Here is a 24172-nt window from a genome sequence, read left to right as displayed (position 1 = left end):
AGAAGCACTTGTGAGCTGGCATTGAGGTGTCTTTACACACTGCTGCTCAGAGGTGGCATCAATGCATTTACAGCAACTTCAGCTGCATACTGATACTCGGGGCTGAGGTGGATCAGAGCTGGCATGATTTAGTCTGTTTTTATCCAGCTTATGTCTTTACACAGAATTTGTATGAAGGCACTGAGCAGCCTTAACTCGTCTGTGTAAAGAAGCCTAAAGTGAGATCATTACATGTGTTCATGAACTTATTTTATGCTGCTCAGATGCAAATTGGGCCTGTGCACACCCTGTATTGAACACACACACACACGCACACACACACGCACACACACACGCACACACACACACACACACACACACACACACACGGCATACACGACACTGTATTCAAGCACAGAGATCAGCAGATTTCTCGTGTAATGTGAGTGTTCTGTTAGTTTCTGAACAGAACTGGACTCAACAGCTCGATAATGCAGAGATGTCGCTCTGTTTTGGACTCTGAAGGTCCGTGTCTCAATTCCCTCACAAAGTTTTGACAGCAGTCTGTTTCTCCACACTGTAGTTTCAGTCGGTGACCCAAAGCATCCGGATGGGCCTGTGACAGAGCGATCGTCGCCACAGGATCCTGTGTTTTTGTTTCTTCCTGCCACGTGAGTCTTCCTGAACTGCCAGGGGTTTTCCAGACATTTATGCTCCTGATGGATTCCCACGTTAAACCCAGTAACGTCTTTGTGAAGCCCAGGTTAAGATAACTTTTAACCCTGTGTCACTTAAATTTTCAGAGCCGGGTAACATTTTAGAATACTGTCCCATCATTAATGAATAACTACACAGGAACAAATGAGTAACGCAATATTAACTTTCTAGTAACTTCTATTAACTAACAAGAACCTCTGATGAATGAACTAGTAAGTAACAGTGCTCAGTTGAATCAGCTAATCAATAACTAATATTTTTCATACCTTCAGGAGGACTAAGAACTACTATATAAGGATCATAATTAATCAGAGTAATGTTCAATGTATAATTAATTCTAAAGTGACAATCATGGAAATCTACTAGTAATGACTTCAGTATTACTGAATCCTTCAGAAGGAATTACTGATTATTTGGATAAGTACTCTAAAGTGAAAATCTTGAATGTTACTAGAATGTTAATATTGCGTTACTCATTTGTTCCTGTGTGGTTATTAATTAATTAATGATGGAACAGAATTAGTGTTACTCGTTGCTGAATTATGACATTCTGCTCCAGATATAAACTGTGAATCCGTTTAGCCATCATAAACTCTCTCATAATACACAGCGTGAGGGAAACAGGGATATTTTTTCCAACATTTTTTTTTCTTTCTCATCATCATATTTTCTCATACATGTTTCCGTTCGCGCCCCATAGGCTGCGTGTGAACTCTTTCTTCCTCTGATTGTTTGCGGGTTGAAGATGAAGGCTGCGGCATCACAGGGTTCATGTTTCCATCTCAAACACACGTGTGGCTCATGCGGGCCGGCCGGGTCTACAAACGCAAGCATGAGCACCCTCAGTTAATACTTACACAGTATATACTGGCGAAAGAGATTTGGCAAACGTTCAGTTCATATTTGTGTTTGCACTGTAGAGAATGTATCTGTGTATCTATTGACATGTTTTTGCATAGTTGACATAGTCGTGATCTCTTGAACGCAGCGACCAATCAGAAGCTTGTAAGTTAGTCAGAATCCACTCAGATTTTTATTCAGTGATGTGTAGAGCAGACTTGCAAAACCTCTCATTAACAAACAAAGTGTAGACAGAGATTTATTGTGCGTTGTTGGCAGCTTCACTGAATATAAAGGAACTTTGTGAAACTGTTATGAACTGACAAAGCGACAGCGTTGTAGTGATTGTAAAGGGAGCGGTCTTGGCTCGCTTTCGCACTACAGCCTATATAATCCATTTAATAAAACTGTTGTTTTTCATGCTGCTAAGAGGACCGACAATTATATTACATGCTGCAAAGTTTCAGAAGTGACGTATATAACATATAAACGCTGGATTCACACGGGACAGAATATGACATCTTAAAATAGTAACACATTAAAGCATGTAAAGGAAGACTATTAGATCAATAGAAAAATATCCATAGCAAAATGTTTTTGAAATTCTATTCCAATTATTGGTAAAAATGATGAATTGTAATTCATCTGCACTTGAGTATCTTCAGTGATTTGATCCTGAGCTCATGACACTCGTTCATATTGTCTGTTTTACAGTTAATTCAGTGAAGTTCTCTCCACAGACCGTAACGCATGACTTTATTACAATAACTATTAGTTTCATATGCCATAACACTCAGGAGGCCGATTTTACGGATGAACGTTTGCCAAAAGACTTTGTGATGGAGGATTTCACTTTAATGAAATGGCCTGAATTATTTCTTGGATATTGAGAGTTTCGTGTTCATTTACCTCGTCTGAACTACAGCATGAATCTGTTTGACACCATGTGCTTTTCGTCTTCTTTCTCTAGTGCGTTTAACCTGAGCGTCTCCTGTGATTTCTGTATGTGTGTTTACTCTGGATCAGAACCGCCTGAATGTTTCCTCAGGTTTGGGTCTTTATATGAAATGTGTGTGAAGACATTTGTGTCCAAAACTGAAGACAGTCAAAAAAAGTAACCAGCTTTAACCTACTCAAGTCAATAATTCATGACCAGTGCTTATTTCTCACTAGAAATAGAGGCATGAGTTGAAATAAATATGAATTAATTTGTTTCAAACACCTGCACGGGATTGTGGGATATCGTAGGCACTGAAGAACACAAGTTTTCATGCAAACATTATATTCATATGTTCCTGATGAACGACTGGCCTGAAAACTCAGCAAAGCTCAGTCTGTATTATTCTGTTTGCAGAGACTTTCCTTCTTTTGTCAGTATTTCAGACTGAAACGCCACATTTATGATTCCTCATGAAGTTAAAGAGCACGTGTTTTGTGTCATAATGTGAAGCTGAAGTATAGAATCATGTGTTTTCTGCACTATACGGATGTACAGCTACAGATTCATCAGCATCAGTTTGATGGTCAGTTCAGACTTTACTGACCTGGACGCCTCCAGCAGAAAGAGAACGGGAACGTTCTGCTAGAGACTCATTAGCATGAACTCACCGCGAGCAGCTGCCGGTGAAACACCACATTACTTTCTTCTAGATTGTGGATTATAGACAAATGAGATGATCTGTTTATAGTTGATTATTTCATGCTCTGTTCCAACCTGATCTGAGCTTATCATTATAAACCATCAGACAATAAATCTGAAAATGGCGGCTCTGGTTTCCAACGGTCACATGATGATGTGGAATAAACACGTGTATCAGCTGAGCGCTGCAGCTGGAGCGACACGAGCAGCAAATGTTGGCTGTTCCTCAGATCACTGAAATGCACCCAATAGTTTTGAAACATGCTGGAATCCATCAATATGAGGCAAACATGCCAGAAATTTTCCCACCGGAATGATTCTGGATAATATTTGCAGAAACACCCACTTACATGGAAAATGAGGGGAAAAGGAGTGAAGGAGTGAAGGCGAGATCAGAAGGTCTGGAGAGGCAGAATCCAGGCTGGTTCATGCTGGTCTCAAGCTTCACTGAGCTGATCTACCGTCACTCCTGCTTCACATGCTGATGACCGGCGAAACACGCCTTGGAGTTTTCAGCAGGAAGGACAGGCCGTGTGATCCATGATTTGGGGTGAAGAGTAACCAGTCCCAAATGTCCCAAATGTCCCAAATGTCCCAAATGCTTGTATACATTAGAATAACAACAGACTCGAAGAGGACATGAAGCTGTCAGTCTGTTTGGCTGTTTATTATCCTCATGTTTGCAGGGTTAGATCACTGATGACTCAAATCTTATTATGTGTGTGTGTGTGTGTGTGTGTGTGTGTGTGTGTGTGTGTGTGTGTGTGTGTGTGTGTGTGTGTGTGTGTGTGTGTGTGTGTGAACCTCATGAGTCACTTTAGTCCCCTGTGGTTCGTAATGTCACACTATCATGATGTCAGTTTGAATGTAAAGAGACTATGTGATATGACATCTAACCTCTTGGAGACGAATGTCTTTTTAATGTCTGAACTCTCGCTAAAGTCACAAAAGAAGTTATAAAACATGAAGCTGTACGTTCTGTGCCGGTTCTGGTTCTGTCGTGTGTATTCGGACTGAGATCACAGTAAGACGAGTGAAAGCAGACCGTCTCTCTGCATCTGTCCTGCTTCACATGTGAAACTCCTGAAGATGCAGCTTTACGAACACCAGACGGCCAAATGCAACATATCAAAAGAATATAATTAAAATCGCATTGTAAAGGCTTGTTTGTCATTATCAGATGCTGGTTTGTACAGTGTTCAATGCAGAAGATCTGTAGTTTTGGTTTGATGGCTTCCTCTGTGATTTGAACATCTGGAATCAGGACTGGACTCTGGCTGAAGTGTTGCTCAATAAATGTGGGATATCAGTTTGATCTGGAGTCTTGGAAAAGCGGAGCAGCTGTCCACACGCTCTCGCATTCACGCTACATTTCCATGATTTGCTCCCAGCAGAGCGGTGAAATCCTCTCGGTGAAGAGGCAGAATATGGGTTAGTGGTTGAGTTTGACTTTGCTCCATTGGGCATCATTGACTTTCAGCACAGATGAACATGAGACTCCACGAGATTACGACACTCTCTCTTGCTACTTGAGTAACACGTGAACTTACAGACTGAATAAATCCTTCTGAAATCAGTCGTTTTATATATATGAAACTATGATATATATAATATCAACTATGTTGTTGCTGTGTAGACCTTTAATGGTTCTTCCCAAGGTTTTTTTTTCTTCTATTGTAAAATCATATGATTTGTTGGACGTGCGTAATGACAAACATTACAGAGCATAAATGTTCAGAAATAACTGAAGATCTGTGGAATTTCACATATTTGCACTGCAATGTTTTTCTGTAATAGTACTTTGAAACAACATACATTTCACAAACCGCTATATTTATAAAACTGACTTAATATTTCATTTAGTGGCTCAGACATTAATGTCCACAGATCTGTGTTTGCTCTAGTGTGGAAATGACTGATTCACAGCAGGAGTTTGTCACTCTGATGTGGTTTTTGGCTGTCAAACTGTAAGTCGTATGAGGCCAGAGTGTGTTTTTGACATCATAACTCCATCTGCTGTTCATTTCTTTTATGCCACAGTGACACACACACACACACACTCACACACACACTCACACACACACACACACACACACACACACACACACTCACACACACACTCACACACACACACACACACACACACACACACACACTCACACACACACACACACACACACACACACACACACACACACACACACACACACACACACACACACACACACACACACACACACACACACACACACACACACACATTTTGCATGTAAATTAAGAAACTGAAGGATTTAAAGCATGTTTTAAAAAAGGGATATACATTCATTGTTTAATAATGAATAATATTTGAGCTCTAACTAAGAAATAGACAAAATACATCATTAAATGTTGATAAAAATGAACTAATGGAGTTTCGTGGCACATGACATTTATACTGATGAATCACATGCAGAAAAACACTTTCTATAGACTTAAAGTGCATCTCAGTATCATTCATGTTACAGTTTTTTTTGATTGCTAAACGACAGTGAGCACAACTGGAGCTACATGTGCAAAACTTTAACTACAGTCTGCACTACCAACAGTCACCTGAGCTAAACAGTTAACACATGACTCAAAACAGGCTCAGTGCAGCCAAACACTATCACAACCCTCACTGAGATACACACACACTTACACACACACACACACACACACACACACGCACACTGATACACACACTGTCACTCAGAACACATTGAGAAACACCAACACAGAAAATACAAACTTTTTATCTTTACAGTTTGAACAATTTCAGTGACTTCATACAAAGTAATATTTTCTTCAAAGAAAAGAGTGACATTCTTTCACATGATTTATTTAAATTTTTAGAACATAATTCTTTAAGGTAAATGAAAATGAGCAGTTTGCTTCAATAGTCTGTAGTAATTTACAGAATTACAGTAATGAGAAAAAAAGGTAGAAACTAAAAGTACATACTGTAATTCAAACAAATAATTGAGGGGCTGATCCTGCCTCTCTCTAGCATCAGGCCACATCAACATCACATCTAATGTTCTCTCTTGCTATGCACCTGGGGAAGAACCTTCTGGAGTGCCTTATCCATCCCTGTCTTTCTGAGCTCTACCTATATATATATATGTATAAATCTATTCTGTTTTGAATGTGTGGTTCACAGTTTTGACAGCAGAGTGTTAGCATTTGAACAAAGTGCTGTAAATCCACAGTGTTGTGCAGGTTGTGGTTAAAGTCATGGGATAAGTGTGTAGAGTTTTGAAAACTGTGTTCAAGCAATGAAAAACAAACTAGAGTTTGGTCCACATGAACTGCTGCTGTGCAGACTGTAGTTAGAGTTCTGCTCATGTGACTCCAGTTGTGCCCACTGTCGTTTAGCCATCGAAAAAAACTGTAATAATATCTCAGTATCATTCATGTTAATAATATCTCAGTATCATACGTTAATAATATCTCAGTATCATTCATGTTAATAATATCTCAGTATCATTCATGTTAATAATATCTCAGCATCATTCATGTTAATAATATCTCAGTATCATACATGATCTACAGATGACGGCGCATTTAAACTTCTGCTTGAAACATTTCTGACAAACACAAAATAGCATCTGCACATTCTTCATCTTCATTCAGTGTTGAAATGCTGCTGTGAGCGACTGATGACTTTATAAAGAATAAAAATGTGTTTCATCTCTGTGTAAATGATGCCAAATTGTATAGAATATGTATTGTATAAAGTGCTATAGAAGTAAAGGTGACTTGACCTGCACGTGGATGAGGACGTTCATCTGCGTTCTGTGGATGCTAATCATAAAATGAATTGGTTGTGAGAGTGCTTGTGAATGTGATCACATTCATCATAAAACATTAGACTGGTCGAGCTATTTTCATGTTATTTTGCTCTTTATTATCGGGGTTGAAATTCGAGGTCTACAGCATTAATCGAGACCCAGACACATAATTGGTGTCTCTGAAGATGTTGGTCCGGCCGCAGTTGGAGGCGCTGCGTTTGCATCGGCTGCAGCGCTCATATTGTCCAAGTCGGTCCGTCAGAGTTTGACCACCGAACCTGAAGGAAACACAACACACATCATTACAATTTCAGAAAATCCTGTGTTGATTCATCATCACTACATCATCACGTGTTTTTCTCTCATTCTTGTGGTCCATCATCAGACCTGCCAACGTTGGAAATTTTTTTCGAGTACCAGTGTGACGGGACGGGACAAGGGGTGTTTTTTTTTTTTTTTTTTTTTGGGGGGGGGGGTCATATTTTTTTTTACATTTTTGAGAATACAATACACAAAGCACACACACACACACACACACACACACACACACACACACACACCCATCTTCGTTAATCTAATTTTGACTGTTAAAGTTTTTTTAAATTTGACACAATTAAAAATTTCACTACACCTGCTCAAAAGCATTTTTTTAATTCAGATTAATATTGCATTGCATAATGTGTGCTTATACAAACTGACAACCACAAGTGAATCGCATTCATGTATTTAATATGGACTAAAAAAGTTTTGTTTGCAATTTCAAGTAGGCTATATTTACATACAACTAACCTGACAGTCGAGTCTTTTATACAGGTTTTGTAATGAAAACTAGTCTAAAATTAAGAAACCCTTAGAAAACAGTCACCTTTATTTATATAGCGCTTTTTACAATGCAGATTGTGTCAAAGCAGCTTTACATTGATAACTGGTACATAATTTTTGCTGCACAGCAGCTCTTAAAGAATAGATCAGATCAAAGCACTGTTGAATAAATGTCAAGAATACTTTTGAATATCAAATGTCAAGTCAAATGTCAAGTGTCCCCGACTAAGCAAGCCAAAGGCGACAGCGGCAAGGAACCCAAACTCCATCAGGTGACATCAGGTGGCAAACAAGTGGCAAATAGGTGTTAAAATGGAGAAAAAAAAACCTTGGGAGAAACCAGGCTTAGTCGGGGGGCCAGTTCTCCTCTGGGGAACAACATTAGTAAAGTAACTAATGTGCTGTTGGGGAAATGAACCCAACGCTATGATTGGTTGAACTCTTTCTTTTGCTGGATTTGAGTACTACGCATGCACGGAGGAGTCACCGGGTTTTTTTCGTAGTATAGAGTGACAAATCGTACCAGCGTACTTTGAGGTCAAAATGCGTACATGTTGGCAGGTCTGCATCATCCATAATGTCTTAGCTTAGGATATGTTCCTGCTGCTTTTAAACACGCTGTGGTTAGGCCTTTACTCAAAAAACCTAATCTGGATCCCTCAGTTTTGTCTAATTTTAGACCAGTTTCCCACCTGCCCTTTCTTTCAAAAGTGCTAGAAAAAGTTGTTTTTACACAACTATATTCTTTTTTAGAAAATAACTCAGTTTTTGAGAAATTTCAATCGGGATTCAGATCGCGACATAGCACTGAGTCCGCACTGTTAAAGGTGCATAACGATATTGCTCGGTTTGTTGATGCTGAGAGCCCTGTTATTTTAGTATTACTTGATCTCACGGCGGCTTTTGATACAGTGGACCATGAAGGTCTTCTGTCTCGCCTTAATCACCATGTTTGGCATTCGGGGTACTGCACTTCAGTGGTTCTCGTCATATTTGACCAATAGAACTTTTTCTGTAGCGATTGGGGACTCGTCCTCTTCCACCTCCTCTCTCTCTTGTGGGGTGCCACAAGGCTCTATTCTCGGGCCTGTTTTATTTTCACTTTACATGCTGCCTCTCGGGTCCATCATAGCCAGGCACAATATAGCTTATCACTGCTATGCAGATGATCTGCAAATTTACTTGCCTTTGAGCCCAAAAAACACTGACGCAGTTGAGTCACTAATTGATTGCATTAATGACATTAAACTATGGTTAGAGCAAAATTTCCTTCATTTAAATGAAGACTGAGTATATTTTATTCGGAGAGTCTGTAACTTCCGACTTTAATGCGCTGACTTCAAAGCTTAGACCCATCAATCAGAAATCTCGGTGTGACTTTTGATAGTAGCCTGAAATTTGATAAACAAATTGACAGTGTGGTTAAAGCTAGTTTCTTTCAATTACGTCTCTTGACCAAGGTCAAACCATTTCTGAATCGCTCTGATCTTGAGAAAGCTATTCACGCTTTTATCAGCTCAAGATTAGATTATTGTAATGCACTTTATGTTGGTGTCTCACAGTCATCCCTCAGGCGCCTTCAGCTGGTGCAGAATGCTGCAGCCCGTCTTTTAACCAATACACGCAAACGTGAGCACATAACTCCGATTCTCTATTCGCTCCACTGGCTTCCAGTTTCTTTTAGAGTTGATTTTAAGATACTTTTGTTTGTTTTTAAAGCTCTCAATGGCCTTGCCCCTCTTTATGTAACTGAGATGCTGGCTCTGTATCAGCCAACCAGGGCTCTTAGGTCAACAAACCAACTTTTACTGGAAGTCCCAAGGTCACGGTGCAAACACTGGGGTGACCAGGCTTTTTCTGTTGCTGGGCCCAGACTCTGGAATAAGCTCCCCGCCGATATGCGCACTATCACTGACCTGGGCCTTTTTAAAGCTAAGCTTAAAACTTATTTATTTAGACTGGCTTTTAATATCTAGCAGTTGTGCTGGCATTTTGTGTATTTTGTGCATTTTGTGTATTTTTTATTCATTTTCTTGTTGCTTATTAATTTTTGTTTACATTGTTTTGTTTTTATTGGAAAGCACTTTGGTTCACCTTGAGTGTTGTAAAGGGCTGTATAAATAAATGTTGATTGATGTTGATCCATCCATCCATCTGACCAATTATCTATTTCTAGTTTCTCGTACCTCCTGATGTTCAGCTCCTCTTGTTCTCGTTGGTGTCTCATGTTGGCGCTGTGCTGCCAGTTCTCCACACATGCGGCCTGCAGCTGACGCCGCTTCTCGTAGCGACAGATTCGCTCTTCTAACATTCTGTAAACAATTCGACAGTGAAAGACTGGTGCAGTTCTGAGTCAGATGCTAATAACACCATGTATCATGTTGAAATGACAAGAACGAACTCTTTTCATGCGTTTGTTTTTCAGAGGCGTGACGCTGTCATTATGGGTTTTGTCACTCACTCTTTGTGGTCTCTCTGCATTATTTCTATTTCTCTCTTCTGCTCATTCAAGCGTTTCTTCAGCATGTCTCTCCTCCTGCCGTCGGCCGTATTCATCAGTTCTTCAGAGATCTTCTGCGCTCTCCATCTCTGCTCGGCTAAAGCCGCTGGGTTGGAGTCCATCAGCCCAAATACGGGCCGCGCGTCAGAACCAGGAGCCGTTTCTGAACAGCGGCGTTCACTCTGTAAACCAGACGCAAACAGACAGAAAAACACAAAGATCAGGAGATAAATCACAAAATGAGAATGAAACACTCAGAGCGAAGCAGAACTGTCCTGTCGCGTCTGCATTCAAGTGTTCATTTGATCAGTTCATGATCGCGCAGTTTGAGCCACAGGAACACACAAACTCTATAACCAGGACAGTGTGTTACTGACGCTCGAAGTCTTATTGCACTTCACAGCATGTTTCTGCAGTCACAATAACATAAAGATGTCACTGGATCTGTTTACTGACTGCCTCCAGACAGCCTGAAAACTCAATCATCACAGACTGTAATTACACAAGATGTGTTCATTCACTGTGAGGTCAGATGAGTCTGGTTCCTCTCAGAGTTTTTTTTTCCTTCTTGATCTAAATATTTTATGTAGTTTTTTTGTCACACACAGTTGCCTTTGGCAAATTTTCAGTAAAGCTGCTTTGAGACGACTTGGACTAAGATAATCCAATAAACAAATAAATTCTTATTTTTATGGAATATTGCAGTGTTTATTGTAAATGATTTATCGCTGCACATCATTAGTGTGTTAAATTCATAATCTTGAATCAGAATATCTTCCTCTTGCAGCATCTCTTCTCTTCTCTGATGACGAGGGCGGGGCAACCTGTCACTCACATGAGATCCACCAATAGCAAACCACAACCATCCAATCAAAATCAAGCCCCGCCCTACATCTGTTCTTGTTCCAGAAGCGTTTCACTCGGATATACGACACAATAGAGAAGAAAAGACCAACGCAACTTCCCTTTCATGACGACTTTAAGGCCTGTTCTTTCTAACAGAAACTCATCTGCTCTCACTCCCTCTACAGACGACAAACAAAAGTCACTCACTTGTTTTTCAAGTGCCTTTCGGTACGTCTTGGCCATCTCGTGTTTCTCATGAAGCTGCTGAGATCGTTTCAATGCCATCCTGATGGAAACATCACATAGAACAAGCTCATTCAGTCACATCTTCTTAAATCAAACAGGTTCACACAGTGTTGAGATGAAGAAACGCTCTCACTCTTCAGACATCTGCAGCAGATGCAGTCTGTCCAGTCGCTGTTGTTCCTGCTGCGTCTGCGTCTGCGTCTGTCTGCGTCTGCAGGCCTCCTGCATCAGCTCCTGCACGAAGCGTCTCTGCTGCGGCAGACGGTCTGCGGTACAGGGTCGACCCGCAAAGATGTACGAGCCCTGAAAGCACACGCGTCACATGACCAGAAAGATAATGAAACGCACACAGAACCTCAACAGTGTTTCAGACTCACGTGTGATTGGCCGCATGCGGCTGCTTTCCTGCGTCTCTGAGCTTCTGCCACGCCCAGATTAAACGCCGCCACCTTCTGACCGTCTGCCCTCTTCTTCTGTCTGTCCGTCTGTGATGGAAACACACCTGATCACTGGATCATTCAATCAGGAGTGTGTCATTTATTCTCATTCATGTTAAAAATAATCTAAGAACATAAATAACATATAATCATGTACAATGATTTATTGGATTGATTTTACAATTTTTGATTTTTTGTCATAATTTTGTTTGCATGATCATTTTGCTGCTGTCATGACAACCTTCACATAGTGTTTTCTGTCAGGTCCAATAGAGCTTTAAGTAAATGTGATTCCCCGTGAAACGGGTGCTTCAGTAAATGAGTGTGTGTGTGTGTGTGTGTGTGTGTGTGTGTGTGTGTGTGTTTAGGCACCTCTTCTTTCTGGAAGTACTGTAGATCTTTCTGATGTTGATTAAGCATTAAAACCCGCTCTTGTTCCCGCTCGGCTCTCCGGCTCTCCTCGGACAGGTAGACGGGAAGGTTTCTCTGCGCTCGCTGCATGCAGACGTAACACAACTCCTGCGACAAACACACACACACACACACACACGACTTCCAGAGCTGAAAGAGAACGAGGCAGACGAACAGAGCGGCTCACCTGTCCGGCGCGTCTGTGGTCAGCACACGTCACGGTCACACCTGCAGCGCTTCTCTCTGGTGTCCTGATGCTGACAGCGCCACCTGCTGGTCCCGAGACATCCTCATCTCTGCGTTTATGACAGAAAGGGTCCTGATCACCCATCATGCATTCTGCTGAACACTGTGAACTGCTGGAGATACTTAAAGCATTCAGTCCGTCTGTTGGCTGATACATTTAGATAAGAGCGAGTCTCTATTACTGTGCAATTCATTGATTATTAATAATATAGCTGATTATTATAGTATCACAAGACTTCGTCACTCATTCAGTGCTGTGGCGCATGTTTAATGCATTTGTGCTGTGAGGAGAAACTGACAGTCCAGTTTTGAGTTTCAGCTTTAAAGCTCACGTTTCATTCATTCAAACTGATCGTCGCTAAAGAGAACTTTCTCCTGACGGACATCTGAACTCTGCGGCCACACACGAGGTTTGCATGAATGGCGCGTAACATAAAGCCTCTATTCTGAGGTTAGTCATGTGACTTATCTGCGCACCTTCTCTGTCATCACTCTAAGTAGATGGAATGAGACCATTTCAGTCTGGAAAGTCTAGTTTTTCCTTGTTTTTGTGATGATAAGGAATGTATTTTCTATTTAAATGTGTAATATTATAATGTAATTCAGCTGAATCTTCATCGTCTTCTGTTGAAATGTACCGGTCAGTGTTTGACGGACTCTTGTCCAGCAGCCCGTCAGTGAGGTCAGTCTCCGTCTCTCCGTCTGCCGGCGGACTCTCTGTCGCAGATAAGAGTGGGATTTTGAGTGGGATAAGAGACAGAATTACCATATTTGTTTGGTTCTCCTGAATTTACTCCACATATTAGCACGAGTTGTCATTACAAACCCCGTCCACCCTCTCGGTCAGTGTGACGGGCCGCCGGCGGCTCTTCTCTCAGCGGTTCTCCTGCAGATATGGAGGGCAGTGTGAAGCTCGAAGGTCTCTCAGATGCTCCACTGTTTCTTGTTTCCAGTCTCTGCAAATATAGTAAAGTATAATTTCTCATATTTCATCAGGTTTTCTATATCAAACATATAGAAATCTCAGTCAAACTATCTCACTTTAGTTAAAGCTGCTGAGAGTTCACCAGTGCCGTCTAGAGCTGAGATAAAGTCACGGCAGAACATCATCTTGACTCGGTTTTGCCGGAACGCGAGAACGCCGATCCCAGGGAAGGTGTGAAGGACAGACTGTCGCGCGCACGCGGCGCGGAGCAGCAGGTGGAGCGTCTCGCGCACACATCCCTCCACCGCGTCTCTGTCGTACGGGCTCTGCGCGCTCACGGCCGAGAAGTTGAGCGGCACCACGGGCACATCTGAGGAGACGCGCGTTAGTTCTGCTTCTAATGACTGAACTCAGCAGAGATAGACTTCACTGTCTCGTGTCCTCTGTGCTACACATCACAGATCTGGACACATCTAGATCAAGGCTATAGGAAATCAAATTCAGTGCTGTAGGCTACAATACATGTATGAGCTTCGGTTATAGCAAAATGTCAAAATGTATATAAATGAACATCCATAATTATTGTGTTGTTGGTTCTGACCTGTAGCCTGTGGTTTGATCTGTTTGAGCCCGTAATACTGAGAGAGTTTCTCTGACAGGATGAAAACGGGTCTCTGAATGAGGATGTGTTTGTTTCCGAGGTTCAGTTTCTGCTGGCAGAATGTGAAAGTGCCCAGACCGAAGATGCAAACCCCCTAAAACACACCGACTGTCATCAGGATTCCGCACTGAACACGCTATACACGCTTTCAATGAGAAAATAAAATCTCTCATAATTCATACCTTTCGCAGGAACATCTGTTTCTCAATAAAACACGACACGCTCGACCAAATATGATCGATATCTGTGAAGAAAGAGAATGTGTGCGATTTACTGATCGATGAAGGAAAGAAGCTGCGCTGCGCTCTGTAGTTCAGACAGCCGATTATTGATAGAAGTTAGGGTTATAAAACAGGGTTAGTGTTAGTTAGAACGAGTTACTGTTATAGAACAGGGTTAGTGTTAGTTAGAACGAGTTAGTGTTATAGAACAGGGTTAGTGTTAGTGTTTGTTAGAATGTCACTTACCGTCGTCGGAGAGTCTCGAGAGAGTCGACAGATGATTGCGCTCATATTCACACATTGCAATGATTTGAATCATGACTGAAGTGCGGCAGAAATGTCTTCAGTTCATATTGACGCTTTATTATTTCAGTATTCAGGTGTTAAACACCCGAATTACCGCTAGTAAAGGTAAAGATGTTTCGCTTTGTGCTCTTGATCGTGTCGCAAATCTGTTGCTATAGACGCGTTTCTACAGTGAATATGATACACGATTCTACTGAAATCACCATCCAAACACGCAGAAGGACCTTCATACCTTCAGCTGCTCTTGCTTTTTTATTATTCATCTCTGACTAACAGAAAGACCTTTAAGCAGTTCTCTGATGAACAAAACAACAGGCTGATTCTGGCTTAGACTGGTTGAAAATCTTTCTTTTCCCTTCAGCAGGGTACTTACAAATATCAGATTACGTTACAAAATATATTTGTTGAAATAGAATAGTATCTGCCATCTGAAGATGATGAGGATCATTTGATTTCAGACTGCAGTCAATCACAGATGGACTAACCCTGCTGATCTCCTGTTCAATAAACACACAGTCAGAAACTGATGATATCTGGACATTCATTTGCTGCCAGAGCACACATGCATTTCTGCTTTGAAACGATTTTTATTGTGAAATCTTTACAAATAAACATGACAAGACAAATAAAACGTCAACCAAAGGAGTTTATTATGAGTTCATCATGTCATATAAAACGTCTTCAGAAAAAGAAAGAATGAAAGGCAATAATTTTTGTAAGAAAAAGGTTCTTGTCCAGGTGAAGGTCTTCATGAAAATTAAAACTGAACGTTAAATGAAAGATTATTTTCTTCTCCATGAAATAATGGATCAAACTGTTAAAAACAACGCAAACTTGTCATGTCTTCCAGAAGTTTGGATTCTGCATCATTCTCCTCTGGAAGTTTTCATACCTGTGAGGAAACATGATATCGTGTCTGAACTCAAAGACGGCGTCTGCAGCTTCATCTCGACGATCACTCACCATTTGAGGATGGAGCTCGCAGGAACGTACATCTCTGAAGGGTTCGGTGTCATCTGAGACTGAGACAGTGCGAAAGAGGAGGTGAAGTTGTACAAGCTCTCCAGCATCTTCTGCGTGAACTGTGGAATGAAGCAACTTTCATCATGAGCAGTTAAAGGGTCGTGAAACCCCAAAACACTTTTTTTGAGACGTAAACAGATATGTTTAGGCTGCACATCATTGAAAACAGGTACTCATTAATGTTATTCATATGTGAAAAATAGTTATTTTTGCATTTTTGCAAAAATAATTTCTGTCTTCCTGTTTGAAAAGCTGAGTCGGAGCAACGTCACAAAATCTGACGTCATCGTGTACTTTCGGCCCAAGTATGGGCATGATCGAACATGCTGACGTAGACCGTTTCGAACAATTCTCGACATATATTCATGACATAAAGCTCATTCAATCCAATCACTGCACTGTAGTATGCATAAGATTATAATTGCAGTATTATGCATGAGGAGATGGAGATGAGTGTTTGCTTTAGTTGGGCTCTTGTCCCTTGCCTTATTAATATTAGAGTTTGTTTGGGCTGTTAACTGAGTCATAACAGCCAGACAAGTAAAGAGAAATGATCAGGTGTTGGTTATGTTTTCACGTAACCATTATTTGACCTGAATCACTGAACTCATCTAGAGCCCAATCTCTGAGTTAGATTTACGTTATTGATTATAGCAGCACTGTGATTCTCTGTTTATGTGACTAAAAGTAGCTTGTTTTCTAATGTTCAGAGTTGATCTGTTGATCAGAATATGTTGCTTGTCACCGTCGTTGAGATTCACAGGCTGATTCTTGATGTCTGTGTGTGCCTAAGAGAAAAAAAATTTTATCATGTGAAATCTTTCATATTATTTTGATAAAGCTGATTTTCTGCTGTAGAATCACAGTGCTGCTGTAATCAACAATGTAAATCTAACTCAGAGATTGGGCTCTAAATGAGTTCAGTGATTCAGATCAAATAATGGTTATGTGAGTCCATAACCAACACCTGATCATTTCTCTTTACTTGTCTGGCTGTTATGACTCAGTTAACAGCCCAAACAAACTAATATTAATAAGGCAAGGGACAAGAGCCCAACTAAAGCAAACACTCATCTCCACGATGGTGGCTTAAAAATTGTGATTTTTCTCCTTTGGTGATTCTGCGTGTTCGTCTATATCGGATGTCCAGAAGACGTCAAAAAAAGACGTCATAAAAACTTTCATTCTGGCCCCTCAGTGGACGTCTTTTCAACCTGAGACAAGACCTCAAAAAGACGTCTTCTGGACGTAATTTGCTCAGTGGGTACAGACGTCTGCAGCCGCTCGTTTCAATCATGTCTGAAGGTCGTCAAAACCACATGATCACATCACATTTGTAGTGCATTGAAGTTCTTTACAGAACGTCTTCAGTACGACTGATATCAACATGCAGTGACGCAAGAGATTCGTGTGAATACCAGGGGTCTCATTTATAAAGCGTGCGTACGCACAAAACGGTGCTGGAAGCGTGCGTACGCCAGTTCCCGCGCAAAGGTTGTGATCTATAAAAACAAACTTGACGGGAGAATGTGCGCACCTTTAAGCAAACTTTGAGCCGTGCGTACGCACATTCTGGAGACAAAAGTGATATGAATTGAGATAGTAGATGTGCTACTTTAGATCACTTTTCCAGTGACACGCTGTTTTAATGACAGCGAGGAGCGCTGGGAGCACAATAATTCCTCTTTAAACTAAACTGCAGATGTTATGACAAAATATTTTTTTGAGAATGACGATCAGTGATGCACACTTAACTTCGATATTATGGAAGACGCTGCTGGATTCGGTGGTCGAACGGTCCGTTGTCCAGTTTGAATAGGTCCAATAATATCTTACTGTACAGCCACAGCTGCAGGAGGTGTTGATGTCGTGTGAAGGATCTTCAAACAATTACCATTTGAAGGATATAATTTGAGGAAAACGGTAAGATTTGCATGTTTTCTTTTTAAAATCCTTTGTCAGTGACGCGCCGAGTCAGACAATTGTATTTACACTGCAATAAATAGGTAGGCCGATCTGTTTCCACTAAAAATAGCCTATAAACTTCCTAAAAGTTATGTTCACCTCATCAGCAAAACTGCATAAATTTGCACAAACTATTAAAATACTATTTGGACAGTGGAAATGAATGAATCAACTCTATTCTAAAACCTTTATCTGAAGTATTTTATGCAATTTTGTTTTTATGGATATTTTGATATATTTATTCTAAAACATAAAGAGGATACTGGATGATCTTTATCAATATAATGTGTGGCACAAATGGCATTTATAGTCCATATCTAATATTTTCCAATGTCTTGTACCTTTGACGGTGTTAACCATGGTGTCACGTGGTTGGGAACGTGTATGGAAATAATATGCAGATGAGGTTATGCATAGTAAAACTAGGCGTCGTAAGCTCCATATATGGTGATTTCGGGGAGGAGACAGGGTGGAGATGCACGTACGCACAATCTTCCGCTGACTGGGATTTATAAAGGGATTTGTGCGCAGGTTCTGGCGTACGCATGGTTTTATAAATCTGATTTTTTTTGTGCGTACGCAGAATCTAGCTTTTGCGCGTACGTACACTTTTAGTAGGGATCCTACGCACAGTTTTATAAATGAGACCCCAGATCTTTATGTTAGAACGACTGGAGAGCTTGTATTGATCAATCGGAAGCCAAGACACGGAACTATACTTTCATAAATGTCATTAATAAATAAGGAATCTGATACTTTAGTGTTATTATGAGAATAGGGTTAGTTGACCCAATTTTTATTAGTCAGTTGGTCACAGAAAATAAACTCCACAGGAAGTGACGAAGATCGTTAGCATTGCTGGTCTGTGTGTTAATTACAGTATGTTGAGCAGGAAATCCAAATGTCTGTCTATCATCCATCAACCTCAAACATGGATTATCATTTGAAACATGTTAGTAGAAGCAGAACTACCCCACTTTACACGGCTCCAACCCTAACCATGATAAATGATCGCTATTATCAACCGTATCCGAGTGTGAAGATCAGTCAGTCCCGCTTCACTGCTCGACATGTCTAACCCACGCGTCTTTCTCTCTATAGACTCTACTGTACTGCGGAGAGGAGCGGAAAACACTCGTTTATTAACAAACTCTTCAAATATTCAGACTCCTTTCTTGTTTTTCATTTCTTTTGCCGTGTGATGCGGAAAGCTTTATGCTGTGCTTGAGCGCCAATTTATATTTGAATGGCTAATTACTAAGGTTTAGCATTTCTCTGTAATGAAGAATAATGTTAGCACGGTTATATAATATTCTTTCTCAGCCCTGAAACTTAAACTGTTTTCAATTATTATCATAAACATGCGACTAAATGACTAATAGCTTAAATTAACAACTAATAGATGATAAATCTTTTATTTATCTATTTGATTTAACTAGATAAATCCTTGGTCATGCAGCCCTAGTTTCTATATGTGATTTATACCTTAAATTGTCTTTCAAATATAAAGTTAAATTGCCCATTTTATGCTCAGAGATCACAAAAACTTTCCACAGAGGCACAGATCGTGATACTCGTCTTTGGAAGGGTGTGATATTGAATCTGAAAATGTTATGGCCCATCCAAACTGATTATTATTTAAAGGGTTAGTTCACCCAAAAATGAAAATAATGTCATTAATTACTCTCCCTCGTGTCGTTCCACACCCGTAAGACCTTCGTTCATCTTCACAACACAAATTAAGATCTTTTTGATGAAATCTGAGAGGTTTATGACTCGTCCATAGACAGCAATATAATCAACACTTTCAAGGTCCAGAAAGGAAGTAAAGCAGGGGTACTCAACAGGCGGCCCGCGGGCCGCATCCGGCCCGTCAGCATTAAATTTGTGGCCCGCATCATGCTACATATAAATGTATTTTTATTATAATTTGCGTTCAAAATTAGCGTGAATATTACTTCGGTTTTTTTTTTACACGTACACTAGGGTAGGCGTACAGTGCGCGTGACGCTGTAACCATCAGCAGAGAACGCGTATAGTGTACGCGCGCAGCACAGTTTTTCTAACCGCAAAGAACAATATAATATAAACTGAAGGCACTTTGCACGCGCACATTGAATAGTTTTTGCACTAATTTAGTTTGTCCACAAGGTGTCAGCACTGAAACGGGCTGTTGTTTCAGTCTGAAAAGAAACGGAGAGGACAGAACAAGAGTAATAAAAAACACAATAGCCGACCGTGTTGAAGAGCGCTCGTTTGAGGGGATTAAAAGATACCAGCAACTCTAATTTTAAACAAGTACAAAGACATTTTATTGTAACTATTTGAGCGAAAAAGACTAGACAAGCATGAATCTCTCTTGTGCGCATGTGTCGAGCACTTGTGTTCGTGAACGCCATCAAAGGCTCGAGACTGTGCGCGCAAGTAAAAAACAAAGTAACCTTATTTTTCCATGATGAAATGCAGTTGACATTCCTCAAACCTTGCAGTGTGTAAGTTGCCGAGCAGCATGAAAAAACAAACCTTTTATTCTTAATGTCAATGTGTTATAAACAGAAGCAAAGAGCGCAACTATTACAGATCTGTCATCACTGAGCTCACGGAGAATCTTATTTATCATGTTTACAACGTTGGTTATAGTTCGATAATTCATGAGATTGTGATTGGACATTAAAAAAAAGAAGAAAAAAAACGATTTTTTGATTTTTGGAAATTAAAATGTGGGTAATAATACAAATAATAAAACATTTATTCTCTGAGTATAAATAGGTGCTATAAAGTGTTAAAAAAGGTGCAATGGAGTATAAAAAGACTATAAAAAAGTGCAATGTTTTCGTCAGATGGACAAACTCTCATCAGCCAGTGAACAACAGCCAGACCTTAAATTTCTTGTGAAAACAATGCAGACATTTCAAATGAATAAGGATTTCTTTTCATCAGTTCTTGCTTTTCTTTATGCATTTGTACATTAAGAATACAGCAAGACAAGCTATTAATCCTTTTTTTAAATGCCATTTATCATGTTCAGTGACACTTTAAAAAGGACACCAACTATTAAGACTTAGCTAGATAATAAACTGCACTTTTAGTAAATAAACAGTAAAACTACAAATATTGTCTTAAGTAGGCCTAAAAAAAGTCTTACGATCCAAGTTATAATTTGTGGCCCTTCGTGTTTCATTTGGTTAAAATGCGGCCCTCTTGGCCTCTGAACTTGAGTACCCCTGAAGTAAAGACATCGTTAAAACAGTCATGTGACTGCAGTGTTCAACCTTAATGATATGAAGAGACGAGAATACTTTTTGTGCGCAAAAACAAAAATAACTTTATTCAACAATTTCTTCTCTTCCCGGCCACTGCAGTCACGTGTAGATTCACATTTGACCATGTTTTACTACTTCTCTGGACCTTCAATGCGGTAATTTCATTGCTTTCTATGGGGGATAAAAACCTCTCAGATTTCATCAAAAATATCTTAATTTGTGTTCTGAAGATGGAGGAAGGTCTTACGGTTGTGGAACGTCACGAGGGAGAGTAATTAATGACATTATTTTCATTTTTGGGTGAACTAACCCTTTAAACTGAAGAGCCTGCAGATCCAGCGAAGCTTTACCTGTGTGAAGGAGTCCACGGTGGAAACAGCTGAATTTGACACTGGCGTTTGTTGTGCGAGAAGGTCCAAAGACTCGATCGACACCCCGACCTGAGCGACTGACGGGGCCTGAGGGACGGTCATCATGCCGAACGGATGAGCGCCGCCCTCACCTGAAACACACACACTCTCAGAGATCTGCAGTCTGGACGGATGTTAGTGACCAGTCGGAGCCGTCTGAAGGTTTCACAGGTTAGTCTTTACACAACGTTTGATATTCTGAGAAGAGGTTTTCATCTGTCGTGTCTCTCAGCACTAAATCTCGCGTTTCTTTTCTTCTGTAACCGTGTTCAAAGTCAGCATGTGCAGTCTAGCGTTTTAAAATCTGTTTTCCAGCCTAGTGGCTTTACACAAGTCGCTTACCAGCTTTCAGCCCGGAGATCTTGAATATGGCACTGGGCTTGTCGTTGGTGATGAAGCCCAGCAGCTGCCAGACCTGCCCGACCGCAGGGTCCGGGAAAGAGAAGTAGACCGCGCCACCCATGCCAGCCGGGAAGGGCACCGTGCCCAGCATGAACACCACCACGTGATTGACATTCTCACAGTCCGGCAGATTAAAGACGAACTTATCAGAGGCGACCTGCTGCGCGTCCGTCTGGACCTGAAACACAGCAGAGGAAGACCACTGCAGAACCACATCAGAACATCAGAACCACTGCAGAATCACTGCAGAACCACATCAGAACATCAGAACCACTGCAGAACATCAGAACCACATCATTATATCTGAGCAATTCAACCTCATCTAATCATGATCTGCATATTAAAAAGCTGCACGTGTAACGAAAGTTCTGGAATCATATAAATGTGACCATCAGTCAAATCAGACGCGATAAATGCCGCTGATGGCGAGACTGTTTGTGATTTATGGTGTTATTAGCGTTCAAAAGCTGATGTGAATATGAATCTCGATCTTCTCACCAGCCTTCCAGCGACTAAACAGCCGAACATCGCCAGATTCTCTGCAGAAACACATCCGAGAAAACAGACACGGAGAGGAGAAGCTCTTTATTATCTCAGATCATCATCATCTCACATGTTTCTCACTGCTAGAAACTTCCAAAAGCAGCTGACAGACTGTAACCTCTGACCCGGAAACAAAACACAAAAGCGCTTCACTGATTGGACAATCCAGCGCGGCACGTACATACGTTACAGTTTTAAAACAATAAACATAAAAAAAAAAAAAAAATTCAGAACCAACAAAGTCACTGTACAGAATATTAAAAGACTCACATATGGAAAGTTTTAGGACAGTCTTGATATGTATTAGAATTTATTTTTCATGAAGCAAAAATAACAGATTACATTTATGAATTCTGGAATTTGGCAAAAATTTAAATTAAATTTACAATGTACTATTCTTTTCTTTTGTTAGAGGCGATATTAATAAAACCAAACAAAAGACTTTCAAGACAAAGAGAAAGTGTCTCAATAATGTTGAATAATTATAAATCTAGTTAAAAACATTAGAGCAAAGCCAAAATAAATGAACGTTTCTGTATTATGTTTATGTATTACAGAAAGAATAATAATAAATAAAAAATACTGGATGAAATCTGTGTAACATTTTGAAGGTTATTTCCTTTATTTTCCAACAAATATTTAAGGACCAAATGTTCTTCCATGACGAACCTTCCAATAATCAGTAATTCAGTAATCAGTAAAACTCTAATAATAGAGTTTGGAGTTACAGCGTCTTTCTGAAGTGAAGAATTGTGAAAGTTCAGTAAGTTCAGAGGAATTTCCTCAATTCTGTAATTGCAAATCAAGAGAAACTTAAAACCACAAACTCTGAGAAAACAAAACTGGGTATAAAATTCCACTGCAAATTTGGTTTAAAAAGAAATGTCTAATTCAATGAATTTTAAAAGTATTATTTAGAGCAGAAAAATCAAGAAAAGTCAAACCACCTCTACAGTGTTCATTAATACAGATTTCATAATATGAAAGAGATTATCAAAGAGAATGAAATAAAGCAGTATTTCACACATCTGCTCAGATAGACAGTATGAACTGCTGTCGATTATAAGAGGAGAAATCCTTTAAAAACCAGAGATTCACTTCTGAATTCAACAACTTCTGAGAAAAATCCCCAAATACGGCACTGAATCCTTCACTGGGAGAAAAGCCTAATGATAACGACAGTCTTTAATAGTTCACTTGATGAATAAGGTTCATTAGTTAAACATTAGTTAATATATTCACTCACATGAACTAACCATGAGCATCTGTTACTGTATTTACTGATCTTCGTTAACGTTAGTTAGAAAACAGCTGTTCATTGTTAGTTCACAGCGCATTAATGTTAACAAGATTTTAATAATGGGTTAGCAAATGTTGAAATGAACACAAACAGAGATTAATAAAGCTGTAGAAGTGCAGTTCATGATCAGTTCATGTTCACTGATGAACCTTATTGTAAAGTGTTGCCGTTCACATTTATAGATGTTTAACCAAATGATGAAGATCTGTCAGGAACAGAAATAATCATTAATATCCCTGCCAGCAACAGACTAACCCTTTAAGTGGCTTGATCTAACTTAGATATTAATAAGCTGAGACTGAGAACAAAACAGAAAGAGGAAACACTTTTCAACACAGAGAACAGCAGAACCGGAAGAATAATTCACTCCCGCTTTTCCTTTCAGAGTCAAATAAAGCCTGACAAACACAACGTGACGATACTTCTTACTCTAAAACATCCAATACACAAACCCATAACGAGAAATGTGAAGCAGTTCATTTTTGAAAAGGTACGTTTTTAATAAGTCACTAGATAAGACAGTTTGTGTGTGTGTGTGTGTGTGTGTGTGTGTGTGTGTGTGTGTGTGTGTGTGTGTGTGTGTGTCTGTGTCTGTGTGTGTGTGTGTGTGTTTTACATTACAAACAAAACATCAAAGTATCGTCAGGTTATGTTCGACTCA

At 40.0% G+C, this 24172-nt stretch overlaps 2 protein-coding genes across 3 annotated transcripts; both read right to left on the bottom strand.

The window, feature by feature from the left end:
* Positions 1-5930: 5930 nt before the first annotated feature.
* Positions 5931-15082, bottom strand: LOC125273038 (coiled-coil domain-containing protein 81-like). The gene is made up of 14 exons (XM_048198282.1): positions 14546-15082; positions 14261-14322; positions 14019-14172; positions 13534-13787; positions 13319-13448; positions 13131-13209; positions 12434-12542; positions 12208-12354; positions 11776-11883; positions 11532-11701; positions 11360-11438; positions 10268-10488; positions 9993-10118; positions 5931-7262 (listed from the first exon to the last, which is right to left on the bottom strand). Exons 1-14 carry the CDS (start codon positions 14616-14618, stop codon positions 7124-7126), a joined length of 1851 nt encoding a protein of 616 aa, XP_048054239.1. The 5' UTR covers positions 14619-15082; the 3' UTR covers positions 5931-7123.
* Positions 15083-15231: 149 nt separating this feature from the next.
* hikeshi (heat shock protein nuclear import factor hikeshi) lies at positions 15232-22377 on the bottom strand. 2 transcript variants are annotated; one of them, XM_048198285.1, is made up of 5 exons: positions 22167-22377; positions 21609-21870; positions 21207-21358; positions 15569-15687; positions 15232-15497 (listed from the first exon to the last, which is right to left on the bottom strand). In XM_048198285.1, exons 1-5 carry the CDS (start codon positions 22194-22196, stop codon positions 15443-15445), a joined length of 618 nt encoding a protein of 205 aa, XP_048054242.1. In that variant the 5' UTR covers positions 22197-22377; the 3' UTR covers positions 15232-15442. The 2 variants fall into 2 exon arrangements, with proteins under 2 accessions (XP_048054242.1, XP_048054243.1); XM_048198286.1 differs by having other exon boundaries at positions 21609-21846; positions 22167-22366.
* Between the last annotated feature and the right edge of the window lie 1795 nt (positions 22378-24172).

Source organism: Megalobrama amblycephala, linkage group LG7 (genome assembly GCF_018812025.1).
Source record: "Megalobrama amblycephala isolate DHTTF-2021 linkage group LG7, ASM1881202v1, whole genome shotgun sequence".
Taxonomy (NCBI): domain Eukaryota; kingdom Metazoa; phylum Chordata; class Actinopteri; order Cypriniformes; family Xenocyprididae; genus Megalobrama; species Megalobrama amblycephala.
The sequence above is the reverse complement of the archived record's forward strand: the minus strand, read 5'-3'. Positions and strand labels throughout refer to the sequence as shown.